This window comes from Haemorhous mexicanus, chromosome 6 (genome assembly GCF_027477595.1).
Source record: "Haemorhous mexicanus isolate bHaeMex1 chromosome 6, bHaeMex1.pri, whole genome shotgun sequence".
In the NCBI taxonomy this organism is placed as follows: Eukaryota; Metazoa; Chordata; class Aves; order Passeriformes; family Fringillidae; genus Haemorhous; species Haemorhous mexicanus.
Genome location: NC_082346.1, coordinates 32,859,804 through 32,875,761, shown reverse-complemented (window position 1 = coordinate 32,875,761; position 15,958 = coordinate 32,859,804). Strand labels below are relative to the sequence as shown.

General features: G+C 40.5%; 1 protein-coding gene across 19 annotated transcripts in view; it reads left to right on the top strand.

Moving 5' to 3' along the window:
• Positions 1-2,822: 2,822 nt before the first annotated feature.
• The window catches only part of GPHN (gephyrin), a 271,793-nt gene continuing 258,657 nt past the window's right edge, over positions 2,823-15,958 (top strand). For 10 of the 19 annotated variants that reach the window (XM_059849763.1, XM_059849756.1, XM_059849758.1 and 7 more), the window contains exon 1: positions 2,864-2,942. In XM_059849763.1, coding sequence (XP_059705746.1) covers positions 2,879-2,942 — 64 coding nt within the window. In that variant the 5' untranslated portion in view covers positions 2,864-2,878. Of the gene's footprint in view, positions 2,943-15,958 lie in introns of all 19 variants that reach the window. The other 9 variants (XM_059849766.1, XM_059849764.1, XM_059849761.1 and 6 more) reach the window with 1 other exon arrangement.

Here is a 15,958-nt window from a genome sequence, read left to right as displayed (position 1 = left end):
CTATTACTTAACCATTGAGCCAGCTAGTCTCTTGACCTTACTTGGATTTGCACCAGTGGCACTAATTAAAATGTTTTAAATTTGATTAATGATTTATTAAACCAGCTATTTAATGTCTTCAGCAGGACCTGCAGCAACGGCACACAGCTGAAGAGCCATGTCCTACTGCTGATCCAAACATTCAACCAGTTGTAACCAAAACAGAATAAAGAAATTATAGTTAAGGAGTCACTGGAAAAAGAATCAGACCTTCATGACAATAAAACGATGGAAATTATACTGAATACTTTTTCTAAATATGAAGTGTCTGATAACTTGCAATGAGAGTTTAAATCATCCTTTCCCACACTGTAATGAAGAGAAAAAACTGCAATCGTTCCTGCACTCATACTGAAGGCTCCTTTTTTTTTTTTTAAATTAAGATTTCTACAGGTAACTACAGAAGTTAGTACAGGAGCTTCCTGTCTGCTCAAACTGTTTTCCCCAGATGAGTAAAAGATGTAATTCGGTGGTGCCCATGATAAACTGAGAAAGCCACTCTGTGTCCCAGCAGACCACATGGAACAAGCATGGCTTGACAAAAAGGCAGTGCTTCAGTTAATGGAGAGATACTGATAATTACCAGCTGGCAGACTAAATAATGAAAAAATTTGCTGAGAGACTACTGAATTGAGTTATACTTCAACTCTGACATGACCAGGGCAAAATGTGACTATCAGCTTTATATTGACTTAGAGGAGGAAAACTTGTTTTTCTCCGGAGAGTCAATGTGAACTCCAGTGTGGATTGCTAGCACATTACCTAGACTATATTCCTGCAGTAAAAGGCTTCTCCATCCCACACACTTGTTTTCTTACTGTGTCACAAATTTGACTGCAGGACATCATCTCATTCACAACCTTCTCTTGAACTATTATGGATCTACCACCTAGTTTACAAGGCTTTTCACATCACAGTAACAAAACCCCTATTATCAAATTCAGATTCTCCTTTACTCAGTTTTTAAAAAATTTGTAAACTTATTTTGTCGCTTTAATACAATCATCTACTACATTTCTATGCAAAATAATTCTCATATAAACCCCTCTAGTAGGCACTTATAAGTCCAGAAATAATACACTAATGCTGCCAGTGAAATCTGAATTTTACTCCTCCTTCTTACCATCCACAAGAGCAACAAATCAACAGGCTACACAGGGAGACTGAGATGCTCTGAATAAACAATACTGTTTTTAGGGTGTGAGAATCCTCTGCAGGAACTACAAAATGTCAAGCTATTTGCTCGCACTTTAGATAATTTCAGATACGTTTGCAAAAAAAAAAGTCTTTTTCCCTTGTCTACAGCAGAATATTCAACAAATAGTGTCTGAACCCGTGAGGGAACAGCAGTATGAGCACCAGAGATGCGGTATATCTTCAGTAACCATGCTGTTTTGGGTTCAGGCTTACACCCACCCACATATGTTGTATTATACCATTGCATAACCAGAGATCCCTGGAGCCTGGATTCTCAGTCTCTATGGCTGCACACACTGCAACTGCTGTGCCAATACAGAAATACTGATATCGTGTGCTGCTGCACACCCCACCAAAGTGCTACTAGTGCGACTTCCCCATAGAGAGGATTTTTCTTCAGCCCTTTCTTTTTTTTTTTTTTTTTTTTTTTTTTTTTTGGTGCTAGTCGTTCATCTAAGATAGTGATATGCTAAGGAGAAAACTGAAGTGGTTCATTTATGTACATGCAAATTACAAATGCTTTCAATAATTGCTTGTTAGTAGGCAGTCAAAAGGAGACTAATACAGAATCTGCTATTAGTAAGATAGCATTGAAAATGCAAGAGGAATACCCAAAAATATAAAGATCTGCTGAAGTTGGGGGACTTGAATTTTGACAATGGTTATCATTTGTAGTTGATGATGGTGCTAATAAATGTGGAAGACGTTTGCCCACATATTTATTCAAAATGAGTTTAAATGTTTGCTTTCTGAGAGTATCCAATGTAACATAAGACAAAAAAGATGACAGTAAGTTGTTTTGTCAAAACAACGGTTGCTTTGTCTGTGTAACAACAGCTTTAGTCTCAGAGTAAATTGGAAGAACTCACAGGTGAGAGAAGAGGCCTGGAAAGGAAGAAAGAACACCCTGCTGAGCCCTGCTGAGGAAATTGTTGGGAAAAAAATTGTAAGTCTATATTTCTAGCCTGAGAACAGGAGGTGATCAGGGGTGATCAGGGGGGATCTCGCTCTCCACAACCGCCTGAAAGGAGGCGGCAGCCAGGTGCGGCTCGGCCTCTTCTCCCGGGCAACCTGAGACAGGACAAGAGAACACAGCCTTAAGCTGCACCACGGAAGGCTCAGGTTGGATGTCAGGAAGAGCTTTTTCACAGAAAAGGAGATTAGACATCGCAATGGGCTGCCCAGGGAGGTGGTGCAGCCACCGTCCCCGGAGGCGTTTGAGAAAAGCCTGGATGTGGTATCAGTGCCGTGCTCTACTCGACAACGCCGGTCATAGCTGACGATCACGAGGTCTTCTCCAACCTGATTGAATCTGTGGTTCTGTGATTTCATGTTAACCGAGAGCAGGAATCATTACCACCCCTCCTATCTGTCTTTTCCCCTTTTCCGAAGTCTCAGGAATTAAACTGCCAGCCCCGCGGAATCAGGGATCCCGAGGGCCGGGCTGCATTCTCGGCGCTGGATTGGTGCTGCCTGCGCCGCGCGCGCCGCGCTAGTCTCGCACCCCCCCCGGCGCCGTCGTAGCTCTGGCCCCGCCCCCAGCCCCTCCCCACTACCCCGGCCCCGCCCCCTCTGCGTCCGCGCCGCTCCCGCGCCGCTTCCCCCCCCCCCCCCCCCGGCAGTGCGGTGCTGCGCCGCGAACATGGCGTCGGAGGGGATGATCCTGACGAACCACGACCACCAGATCCGCGTCGGCGTCCTCACAGGTACCGGGCCGCGCCGGGCACGGCGCTGGGGACGCGCGGGGGGCGGCCGCGGGTCGGTGCGCGCCTCAAGCCACCCTGCGGGGTGCCCCGCCGGCCGTCTGTCTCTGCCGTGGCGTCGCCGCCGCCGCTGCGCAGGGAGCGCCCCTCTGCCGTGCGTGCGGTACCCGAAGCCCGGAGCCAGGGTCGGGGCGTGGGGGCGGCGCTCCGGCCGCCGGCGAACAGCGTGAGCGGGGCCGGCCGGTGCTGGGCAGCGCTGCCGCAGGCGGGCGGGCGCCGCAGCCACGGGAACTAAACCCGGGGATAACCCGCGCGAAGGGGACGGAGTGCGCTCGTGGGCGAATGCCGGAGGGGATGGGGGGCCGGGACGCGGCCGGGCTTCCTCCGAGCGCGGCGGAGCCGCCAGTGCGAAGGCGCTGGAGAAGGGAGTCTGCGGCCGGCGCAGGCTGAGGGCCGGCAGGTGCCGGGCCTGCGTTCCCCGGGCGGGAGGCGGCCTCAGCTCCCGGCCGCGGGAATGCCCGAGCTCGGCACGCTCCGCACGGCAGCTCCTTTGGGATGGCTCCTTCCCCTCCCCCTCCCTGGCCTTTACTTTGGGGATTGGGAGGGGGTGGGTGGGGATGCTTGTGCCTATGTGCTCTCTGTTGGGAGGGGGAGGAGGGCATTTATGATGCTGCCGCTCATAGCGCACGGATGATCCTTTAATAAACCCGTGGCACATGACCTGCGGTGGTTGCACAGAAGGGCTCCCGGAGCCGGTACGGGTGTGACGGGCTGGGGGCTCCTTTGCCGGGTTCTCGGCGGGTATCCCGGTGCCCCGCGGAGCTCGGCGCGGCGGGGGACGCGCGGCGCGCCCAGGAACGGAGCCCCGAGGGGTTCCGGTGTACACGGGCGTCAGCACCGCTTCTCTGCGAGGAAGGGGCGAGAGATACCGGCGAAATTTTTAGGCTCAGTAGGTTTCACCGGGAGCCTGGGAAGACATGATTGTTCGTGGAAGGCAGCGTTGTGAGCTCGCTTAGGAGTAGGAGGATGCTTGGAGTGAAAGAGGGGACATTGATGGGAGAGGAGGCCTGGAGTTAACCCTGAAGTTATTTATTACCGCTAGCGGTGTTGAACCCGAACGGCGCGTTCCGAGCCCGCGCGAGCCCCCGGCGCTGTTCCTCTGCCCGGTGCTGATCCCGCTGCCGGGAGCAAGGGATGTCGCGTAGGCTGGAGCTCTTCCCCTCCTTCCCTTACTGGGAAGCACTTGGCCTCAAGGTGATCGTGACGATAAACCGCTAGAAAAGCACGGTAGATACAAGTGGAAATCCTTAGCGTAAATCCCAGGCAGTCAGATCCTTAATATGGGTAGTGGTTTTGGACCAGATGCAAAAGTCACATGGGAGGTTTGTTCCCTTTGTTCCTGAAGGATAGGACGTGTGTGCCACTACCTATTATTGTAAAAGTTAAAGTGGGAAGGGAGTGCCAACAGAATGCATATTTTTCTTTACATATTTTGTGCAACTTCATGGCATGTAACTATTATTTTTTTTTTTATCAGAGTTGTAATAATTTTCACATGTAAGTGTTCCCAGAATGCAGTACCAGGCACATATGATGTTATAACAATTTAAATAATGATTTAGTCTCTCAATAGGTTCAGATAGTCCTTCAGAATACACTTATTTTGTACTGTAAATCCTGTTCAATCATTGTTAAACTCTTTTAACTTTGTATCATAATTTGTAATTTCGTTGAGAAGATCTTCTGGCCTAATTTTAGGGTTTTTTTTTTAGAGGAAAGCCAAGATACATAACCAAACACAGAACAGTTTTAGTTTTTTCGCCTGAATGTGGTTGTTTTGAATTCCAGGCTAACAATTTTTGCAAATAGTTATTTTCCTATTTTGAAAGGGGACACCTCGGTTTCTTACAATTTTCCTAGCCCCTTCTTTGTGCGCGTTTGTAAACCTGAAATAAAATGTTATTTTCTGCTCTGGCATCTCCTTTAACCTGGAAAGAGAATATTTGTACTTTGGGGGATTTGGACCCCCTAGCTGTTTCTGCTGTTTCAGCTATGAAAAGACAGCAAATTAAAAAATGTACTCTTCTGAATTTTTCTCATAGAAATGAACTAATAATACATGCTGCTGTATGGAGGAATAAGTGTAGACATGAAAAGGTTAGGTATGTGGACTATTTTTTTTAACATTTAGAATAGCTTAGTGATCAGAAATTAGATCATTAACATAACATGACTCCTTTATCTTTTCTTATTAAGATCATAGGCATATGTTTGTTTTCTTAGCTGTATATACTTGTGGTCTTATCAGCACAGGCATACAGATTTATGCTCCTGTTAGACTTGGTATACTCAGTTTAGAAAACAATCAGTACTGCACCTTAGGGTCATACTCAGATGGAATTTAAATTTACTTCAGAAGGAGTAACTGTTGAATTAATTTGGAGTAAAGTGGTGTGTTTATTTTTAAATGAAGGCATATAAAAATTGTTTGGGCACATTGTTATTCTTATCTGTTGTAGAGACTGATGCACATGGCTCCAGAGAATATTGAGAGTGAGTAATGTTTGTCATAAAGCTTAGTTTCATTACATTGTTTTGTTTTGAGTAAGTTATTGTATTTAGTTTTGCTTGGTAGACCTCTGTGTTTGTGTATGTATTGCTAGTTTCCATCTAGAAACAAATGTGTACTTTTTAACTTGTGGCAAATTTGGACAGGTACAGTGGATTGGAGAAATAGAAATCTTGGTTATTGTTTACTAAAGTAACTTAACTGTGTTCAAATGCAAGTTTATGCAGAATGTAGCACCTTGGGCTTTTTGCACAAAAATTACTTGTTAACTTCTCCTATTCCCAAACTGTGGAGGGCCTTTAGTTAAGAGTCAATGATAAGAACAAAGTCCATAATTAGGACATTTTCTCAACGTGAAAAAACTGTCTTCCTGAAATCAGGAAAAATACTTTTGTGTATGCAGCATCTATGGACTTGAAAATGACACTCATGCTTATTTTTGAGTCTCTGTATAGAAAGTTGAAGAGTTAGGCTTCTTTACTGAAACAGGAGGAAATATACAACTGACTGATTACAAAATTGTGAAACTTGCGAAATACAGGGTTATGTCTTATGCACACAAGAAGCCTCACTGGTTTGTGGATAGAAATATGAATTCTAATCTTTGTGTGTTATCATTTCAATAAGTTTTCTAATTTGTGAAGAGTGGAACTGTGAAAGTATCATATTCAGCAGCAGGGTTTAATGAAGTGTTCAGATTAAAGATACTGCTCACTTAGGTTCCAAACCTAGATTTTCCCTCTGCTATCTTTGATATGCAGTGCAAGCACATGAGCTACTCATAGAGCTTCAGTATTATGTTGTTGTGAGTTTACTTTTATGGTAAAATGCATTTTAAAAGGGCTGTGATGCTGTCAGATTGATGCTAACGGGGAGATTTTTGTGATGGAATAACATCCAACATAGTTGGACTAACAATGTCCATCCAAACTTTGTCTTGTAAGTGTTCTGGATATTCTCTTCTTTTAAAAAGAAAACAGTTATAGAGAAAGAAGAAATGTGGGGTATACAAATGAAAAAGAAGAGAGATCTCCACATTTACAGTAAAGGCTGGATTCTGTGCATGCTTTGTGTGTACTGTTGTGCATCAGTGCTTCCTTAGTAAAGTACAGGTACAGAATTACTCTGGTTGCCCCTTGCAAGCCTTTCATGTTTGGGATATCTCTAACAGAACAGTTGTTAATCAGTTACCAGTGGTGTCAGGTTGCTGGACCTGGTGTACTAAGTACAGAATTTTGTAATGTTGAAGTTGGCTAGAAAAGAGGAGAAATTGTGTGCTCTGGCCAGAGTTGAATCAATATTAGGTCATCCTTCACTGGTGGTGGCATTGGTAACAGTTATATAATCTGTGACCTTTCTTGTTTTGTCAGTGACTAAAGCAGACCCTTGACTGGAGCCGTCCAGAGAGTTCTGAATGATGTTGCCATCTCCACTAGCCCAATGGAAAAAACCATACTCTGGTTCTCTCTGGTTGCTCTTATTTTGTGCTTTTTTCCTCTCCATCCCTACTATCTTCTTATTTGCTTCTCTTCTTGTTTTCTCTCCAGTAAGCATTTAATGTAGCCAGCCAAAACTCGAGGTTTTGTTACACGTTTGGTTTTTTCAGAGTATTAGTGATAAAAATATGTCAGATTTTGGGTTGACTAATAACTCTTCATTCAGGTTGTCTGCTTTCAAGGCAGGTCTGTGAGAAAGTCCTCACCAGACATAAACACCATTTTCTGTCTTTGCTCCTCATTTTGTATTGTTTCTTCCTTGTTTAGGAAAAAGCTTTCAGACTAACTTTTTTTCAGGACAGTTTTACTGTGTTCAGTATTGCTTTCAATGTGGTACAGCTTTTCCCTTTCATAAAGGGAGTAAAGGGTGTGGGCAAATTTTACTTCAGATACATTGTTCTTCCTTTCTTCCTCTGTGTAAAGATAAAAACATTTTCAACCATAGCTGTGTCCATAACCTACACGATAAAGCAGACAAATGTTTCCGAATGTGTTACTCAGACCTTGATGTCCAGGTAACCCTGTAGTGTGGAGGATTACAGCCTGAGACTCCTTACTTGGTTGAAATTACACTTGAGTGTGGACATTGTGTCTGAATGTATCACTTTGAAGCAAGCTCTCTTCTGAGATGGTGAGGCCCTTATCTACATGAGAACTGCAACCAAAGGAGTTGCCTGGGCAGATCTGAAGTTTGGTGATATGAACATTTTGTAGAAATTATCTTTGAGGAATGTGGCAAACAAAATACTTAAGGTGTCACTATATGTTGGTCAGACTGTTAAGAAGTGTATAGGCTGTTGGTTTCCCAACTAAAAAGTCCTATGCCTCTTTCCTATTTTATATGGTACCTTCTCATGACTTTGCTCTAACTGTTCATTATTAACATGGAAGTTGCAAGACCTCTTAGCTATGGTGGTTCTGTTCATGCTTTGGGATTAGTGGGAAACTTTCTTATAGAGGTGTGTGTGGGAGGGGGAGGACTGACACTAGGTTTCCTAGGAGTTATTGTCAAATTGTCCTAATTGTCTAAATTGATGTTGCTTAGTTTTTTGCTTGGTATCTGACTTCTGTCTAGAATTACACCTTACTGGGCACTTATATTCAAAACATAGATTAAAGGCAGTACCTTCTCCTGGGAACCTTAGTTAGAGAAATGCTGTGCTTCCATTAAAACATTCTGGATTCAGAGTAACATAGATTTTCATCTTTATCACCTGTAAGACTGTCATAATGTTGAGTTTATCCATAGAAACTAGGTTTCCTCCCTGTTTGCCATTTGTAGCTGTACGTCTTTCTTTTTGACTTTTTATATGGCTAGGATGATGAGCTTAATCCCTTGAACATGATCAGTAAAATCACCTCATTTCCTTTTTGTAGTCTAACTGTGCTTTACCTTTTAAACTTAAAGGAAGAAAGTCCTTGCTTCCCCCCCCCCCCCCATTTTTTAGTGTACGGCATGAAACAAAAGTAGGTGGCTGAAATCTCCCTGATACTATGGACTCTTGTACTTAAAATTTAACTTGCTTGCTATAGTACCGTTTGTTTTGAATGGGAAGAAGTTGAAACACTGAAACTGAAAGCATCTAAAGAAAGAGATTAAGTCATGCATGTATAGTTGGGAAATAATACCTACTTGCTTAAGAAATGGCCATTAATTTGGAGATTTGTGTGTTTTTATAGATCAGGGTAAGAAGTCTTGTGTACTCAGTCTTTCTTGATTTGGGGTTTACTTATCCAAATACAGTTGAAAGACTTCCATCTTCACCCACGCTCCATGTCTGTGGTTCATATTTAGCAGCACAGAGCATACCCATTACAGCATGTTTTCATTTGCTTTTCTACGTTTATATTTTTCTCCTTTTCCAGTACTGCAGGAAAACTTGCCATGTTATTTACCTTAAAAATTACTGATTGTGAATTTCATGAGGACCAGCTTTGTTCTGGGATAGCCTTTAGTTGGTCTGCTGGCTTTGTTAATTGGACAGTAAGAGAACATATGATCATCAGGCCATGTTTTGGAGAGTCTAGCATACCAAATTCTGATACACAGGCACAGAATTCCACCTTTAATGTTGATTTAGCCGTAGCTGTCTGGACTTTTTTTTGTAGGTAAGCAAGTGTAGATTCTGTTGTCTGCGATTTGTGAGATTGTTATGCAACAAGGGACATGGTAACTAAAAATGAGCACAAATTTTAGTTCTTGTTAGATATTTATAATGTCTTGAAATGTGAATTAAGGAAAAGAAATAATTTCAATTCTGTTCATATATGTAGATGCACTATGCAACTCTCCACTTCTTACACAGAAATGGTCTTACATTTGTAGTGTTGTGTATGACAGAATTCTTCTTGAAAGTTGACAGAATGCCTGAAAAAGGTATCCTTGGAGAAATGGAGGGTAATAACCATTAGGGAAAAGAGCAGGTAGCACCCTTTTTCCTGTGGGATGTTTTTAATTAATAAAGCAAAGCATAGCCTTTTGGCTGTTTTCTTTTATTTTCTCACAAAACAATTGAAAAAATAAGTTAAAATTTAAAAAGAACAGTAATTGCATAAAAAGTGCTTGGGAAAATAGACCTAATTAGGCAGTTATGTTAGAAAATTTCATTTTGCAAGTAAGAGACTTGTATGTGATGTTTTGTTTACTTGTTTTGTTTTCAAACTAATTTACTGAGTCCTATTTTATGCCTAACTTGTCAAGTGGAAAAAAATTAGCATAAACTCTTAAGAATAATCTTCTGTGTACATTTTGCAAAATCCTGCAAAACAGGGCTCTATCCTACTGTTACAATGTGGGTGAATGATGTAGGGAATAAAATGCAGTGTCAGTTCCCTGTACTATGAAATAAGCAGCAAGACTTCCACTGTCTTACTTCAATGGTTAGGGAATAGCTATGTTTAACAAAACCTATTTTTGAGCAATAAAATGTTTTTTGATATATACCATGACCTTCAAGAACTGACTCAACATTAATTTAGCTTTATATATGTTACATAGAACAGTAATTTTAATAATTACAGACGTATTATGGCATTTCATTATGTATTCAGCATACAGATTGTATAAGTAGACCTATAAAATAAATATATTAAGAATTGCATATGCACTTAAAACTGCAACTATAGAAATACATATTTTTATTTTTTCCTTTTCTAATTCAATGATATCACTTACTATGTAGTAAAGTGAACAACATGAAGAAGCAGAATACACTTGGGCTTTGAACTATAAAATTTTTGTGTGATTTTAGTACTTACTATGTGGTTATGAAATTGTTAGTTTTCTTCATTATCCTGTATATTGTAGGGAATTTATTTGAATATTCTTCCTTTAAAAAAATCTTTCATGTATGTATTTTGTTGGTTTTTCTGGCTATTGTATGTGACTTTTGAGATCTAAAAGTGGGAAATAGAAATTAAAGTATATGTTAAATTATATGGTGTGTCTTTGTTTGGGTTTGTTTTTTTTGGGTTTTTTTCCAGGTGTTATAGTTTGGATTGTTTGGGAGGTGGGATTATTGGTGCTTTTGGTTTTTTTTTTGAGATGTATGCTGAAGGGGATTTAAATGCATACGGAAATCTAGGAAGGAAGTTGTTTATTCAGAGTCATTTTGTGGGAAGTTGTATGGATGAAAATAATACACATTCTTTGGGAATTAAAATGAATTGCAGTAAAGTGTCTTGCAGATCTGACTCAGAATGGAAAGGCTTCTAGAACCTCTACAAATGATGCTTGTCCTTAAAAAAAAAAGGAAATTCCCTTCATTCTTATCAAGCTATTTTTGGCCATGAGATGGGCCACTTAGGAAGGAATTGATAGCAAGACCTGAGGTGAAGTCTGTAAAGTCTTAATCCAGTAATTCTTGAAGAGACATTGAATATGGTACTAGTTAGGAGTTCTGCAAACCAACACACTTCTACACTGCTATATCTTACCCCTTCTTAAAACAGTTCTCATGGGATCAGGAAGACAAATCAGAGTGCCAAAGAGATGCTGTTGGGCAGGTATGGATCCGTCTAGTAGGTACTTGCAAATCCTGTCCTGGGAAAGTGTGAGTGGCAGTAAGTTTCTGGAAGATGATGATTTCCTGTATTGAAACAGATATGACAGAGTTTCCTACTGACATGACTCTTCCATATGATGTAGAGTAGTGGCATGGCAGTATAGATGGTGAGGAGCCAAAGGCTTACTATGGATTCCCCGTCAGAAACTTCACCTCAGAAAAAAATTGGGAGAAAGCAGCAAGATGCCTAAAGTAAGTACATATCTGGTGAGAAAAATGCTTGTTTCCAGGAAAAAAAAAAAAAAAAGAAAAAAACCCCGTAAGATTAAAGGGAAGATGTACTTCTCCTTTCCTCTTTTTCTAGGCTAATTTCTTGTGTTAGTTGTGTGAATACTCAATGTGAGACATTAAATAAGCCTACAGCAAATCAAGGCTTCTTAAAATCAACTTCCTTGAAGAAATAAGCTGTAAATTAAGCATAGTGAGGAAAAAAGTTGTGAAACACCTTTAAAAGAGAGTGCAGGGACAAAGTGTTTCTGTAGATAATACACACAAATCTCCAGGGATGCTGAGATAAAGTTGCAACAGGTCTTCCTATGTGTGTAACTCTTGCTGATTAAAACTTCATCATTGCTGGTACACTGATTTAATACTTCAAAATGTAATACTTCAAAACTAGAATTTAGCTGAATCTAAGTCTGAGTACTCCTAGTTTTTGTAAAATGTACTTGATGGTAGGCTTTTTTAATGAGTGCTGTAATCAGGCAGACTGAAAAGTCTGCAGGGGAAATTTCTTTCCCTCCTAACCTTCGACTGCAGGAGATTCCAAACCCTTTTGGTCATGAGGACATATATCATGGCATTAAAAAAGAAGCCAGTAAAAGATATGTAGAATAAACCAGGAGACTGAGGAGAGTTTTGAGAGAAATCTCTTAACTTTTTCAAGTAAATGTGACTACAGAGTAGTACTGTAAGACATAATGCTTTGGAAAGAAGGCAAGGCACAGTGTTTTAAAAATTTGGAAATGATCATATTAGTAAGATGTATGTGGTTCAAGTTTGGTATATTTTTTCCAGAATCTGATGCTTCAGAATCTAATGTTATTCTGATATCTATTTTTTAGGAATGTGCTCTGTTCCACAGTAGGAAGGTAAGCTGTCAAGCCTTAAGGTCTGATCTTGCAGTTAAATCCCAGCATGGTAAGAATTAAAGCTGTTACCAATGTCTCCAGTGTGCAGGACCTTCTTATCTGAGTGAGACTCAGGCTTTTTTCCTGAGCAACAAAAAACAAAATGGAAACACTAAAGTTCATGTTAAAAGCAACCGATGAAAAAAGCAACTGATGAAGAATTTCCTGTGATTGTTAAGCTTCAAGGAAGCTCACCTGCCTGTTCCTATTTCTTTATTCCAAAGGCTATAGCTCTAGTTTATGCACAATGGTTTCAGTACATGACTTTTCTCTTTGGCTTGGCAGTTGATCAAAGAGAATTACAGAAAATACTAGTTGTCATTTCACCATTGTTATGTCAGAAAAGGGTTCAAGTAGACTTTCTGTGAGTGCATTGACGAACAGAACATCTTTCTGGAAAAGCTATCTGAGGCAAATTTCTGTATAGCATTAAACTGGGACATGATGGATTATCTTTAATATTAGAAAAATCTTTTAATTCCTTGATAGCATGTCTTGTATTCCATTATTGTTATGTGTAAGTTGCTGTGAGGACTCATCAAATCATAAGGGAGATTTTAGATGTAAAGTAGTAATAATTTTCAGTATTTCTTACCAGAATAGTAGCAGCTTTTAGTACAGCCCAGAATAATTTTAGCAGGTCTTCACATTCAGATGAGTCCTAGGAACCTTTTTCTGCACCAAACAAACACCCGCTAAAAATGTTCTACCTTTGCTTCAGTCTCCAGAAATTCAGCTGTGCATATGAAAAGTATGATGAGGAAAACAACTTTAAAATGAATGGTTGTGATCTTGTTAGCATCTAGAAAGCAGCTAATGATTAGGGCACATTCAGGAAGTTTTTCAGTGTTTTAGATGTTGGGAAAACATCAGTCTGGAGCCATTTGAGGTGATAGTAAAATACATATTCTAATTCCTTCTAAGTATAAATTTAAACTCTAATACCCCATAGATGCTGACATTCCAGCTAGCAGCCATTGAAGAAAACAACCCCTCAGATGCAGAAATTCAAGTACACAATTAAAAAAATATTTTGTGCTGTACCTATGTACGTCTTTTGACTGTAATTTAGTAGGTTAATTTGCCTTTTGTGATTTCATTCAATGTAAGTGAAGTCTTTGATATCAAGTGCTGCTGCTTTAGAGAAACAGATCTTAGTACTGGGGGCTTCACCTGCAGACTGTTGAGTGGATTTGGCCTCACACTAGCTCAAAACCCATGGAGTGACCTCAGTAGCTGTTGGAGTGCATTAGGTGCATTTGTGGAGTGCATCTCATTTAGTTTTGTCCAAAGTGAATTCCACATTCATACTTTGATTCTTCGCTGCAGCGTGAACCAAAGTGTGGTGCCTGGGGACTCTTGGGAGACAGGTTAAAAGCCACATTTTTGGACCAAGCACGAAAAACTGATACAGACACACACTGTTGTTTTTTGCCTCCACAGGGTTGTGTGTGCCTCTTAAAATTCTTGTGCGCGCCAGAGGGGTCTTCCAGTGGGTAGCAATGAGACCTTCCTAGAAATGGAAGGTGACCAGAAGGACACTGCCTCTTGTGGGTTCTGTGAAGGTGATGTGGGTGAGGGCATAACCTTTGAATATTTGGATACTCGAAATGTCTTTTGTTGACTAGCCTTGAAATAATGCTTAAGATAGCACAAAGTAAAGTTCAGTAGTATGCAGAAGTATTTCAAATGTCCAAAACTAGTCACAGAATTACAAATTTTTATAAAAGCTATAGCTGAAGAAATGACAGAAAAAGCATGTTTAAATTAATCCCTAGTTTGAGCAGGCCCTCCTTGTACCTTGTATCTGACTTGTCTTTTAGGAAAATACATGCAGCACCTTTTCAGGGATTTTATCTTCCCGCATTCACTACATCTCAAGGTGAGTTACTGAGAGAATTTTCTTCTGGTTTACCATGCTGTAAGTGGCCACTGCTTTAGAACCCAACAGGACTCTGTCCAGGTTTAATCTTGGGTATGATTCTATCATCACTCCTCTTGTCCACTGCCATGCCATGCTGTGCTATCATAACCTGTTGTGTGGCTGTGCTGACAAGGAGCTGAAGCAGGTGAAAATTACCCTGCCCAAAAAAAAAAAAAAAAAAAAAAAAAAAAAAAGGATCCTTTTGAGCTGAATCAGTTGTGTGATCTGGTTAAGCACTGAGCTCTGCAGACTTCTTCTCCTGTAGGTGAATGGTGAACAAGGCTGGCAATTTTTTACCTCTGTTGTAATTTTTTTTTTTCAATTCTATTCTGTCTTACTTCTATCCTGCCATTTCTTTCCTCTGTGCAAAACAAACTTAACTGGCTAACCTAGTGGAAAAACTGCTCTTCTTTTGAAGAATTAGTTTTCTGCTGCCAGAACAGACTGAATCAACTCAGCAAGGGACCTCAGGAGTGCCAGTTTGAGGGAGGAGCTGGATTGTACAGGTAGGATAGGAAAAAGTGGGAGATAGGACTTCTGTTTTCTCAGCACAGCCCAAACAGATGTAATCATGTGCTAATTTTGTGTAGTTCACTTGCATAAATTGTGAAGGCAGTCTTGACACTCCTTGATTTGGCTGTGTTGCCTCCTTGCATGCAGCTATTGCTTTGTCAGGCCAGGTGTCCTCTTGGTGGTATTTACTAGCTTGTGCTCATGGACAAGCAAAGACACTGCCTCTGCTCAGTAATAAGCAGTAAAAAACATAATGAAGGAATGGAAGGATTTGCCTATTACAGGAATTTTTTTTTGAGGAGAAGGTAAGTCAAGATATATTTTTTCATTTTGTATGTAAAGATATTTGATTCATGTAGTAGTAGGAGAGTATGAAGGCTATACTAGGCATTTATGCTTAGCAAAGAGTGAACATCTGAGAACTTGCATGGCAGGTAACTAGAAAAGCTGAACATTAGATTCCTGCAGAGTTAAATTTGGGAAAAGGTGAACACTGTCTTCCACATTTATAGGCACAGAAGGTCGCTTTATGAATGTATTAATTGTTTAATAGTCAAAATGTCTAACATTAGTTTTCTAACTTTTTATCTTGACTATAGTATGCCTGACACAACTAATTTGAAGACTATATACACATAATTAATATACATACCCACATAAACATTTATTATAGTGTATATCTGTAATTTTTAAAAAAATAAAAGTGACACACTTTTGCCAGTTCTGATTTCCCTTTTGCTTGAGGGATTTCTTTGACACCATTCAATCTGTCATCTTACTTGCACTCAGTATAGTTTTTGTAAGCCTATCTCTTTGAGGCTGCTGGCCTGATATGTACTAATGGCAGATGATGTGCTACTGACTTATTTTTCTTCTGTTGTTCATCTCTCTGTATACCAACTACTTAAAACATCTACATGCAAGATCATAATATAATTTTGTTTCTGCCCTGCATACCTTCTTGCTTATGTGAACAGAGTCATTACCTTTTTCTTGAGTGGGCTGTTATCCATGTGAGAGATGGAGGTAACTGGACCAGCCAGTCATAGGTATCAACTATTTGGGTAAGTCAGGCTTTGAGGTTTTTAATATTGCCTTACAATGGGGGAGGGTTAGGGGTGAAGATGAAGATGGATAGTTTAGTTGTATAATTGTGGTCAGTGGACCATGCGCTCTTATTTAAGACTTTAACTGCGACTCAGAAGCTTGCTGGTCCATGCATTTGTCTAATATTGTGTGTTTCCATGGTCTCCATGGCTACTAATTATGTTCAGACCATGATTTTGGTATTGAAATGCGGTGTTTTCTAATAAAGGTAGCTAG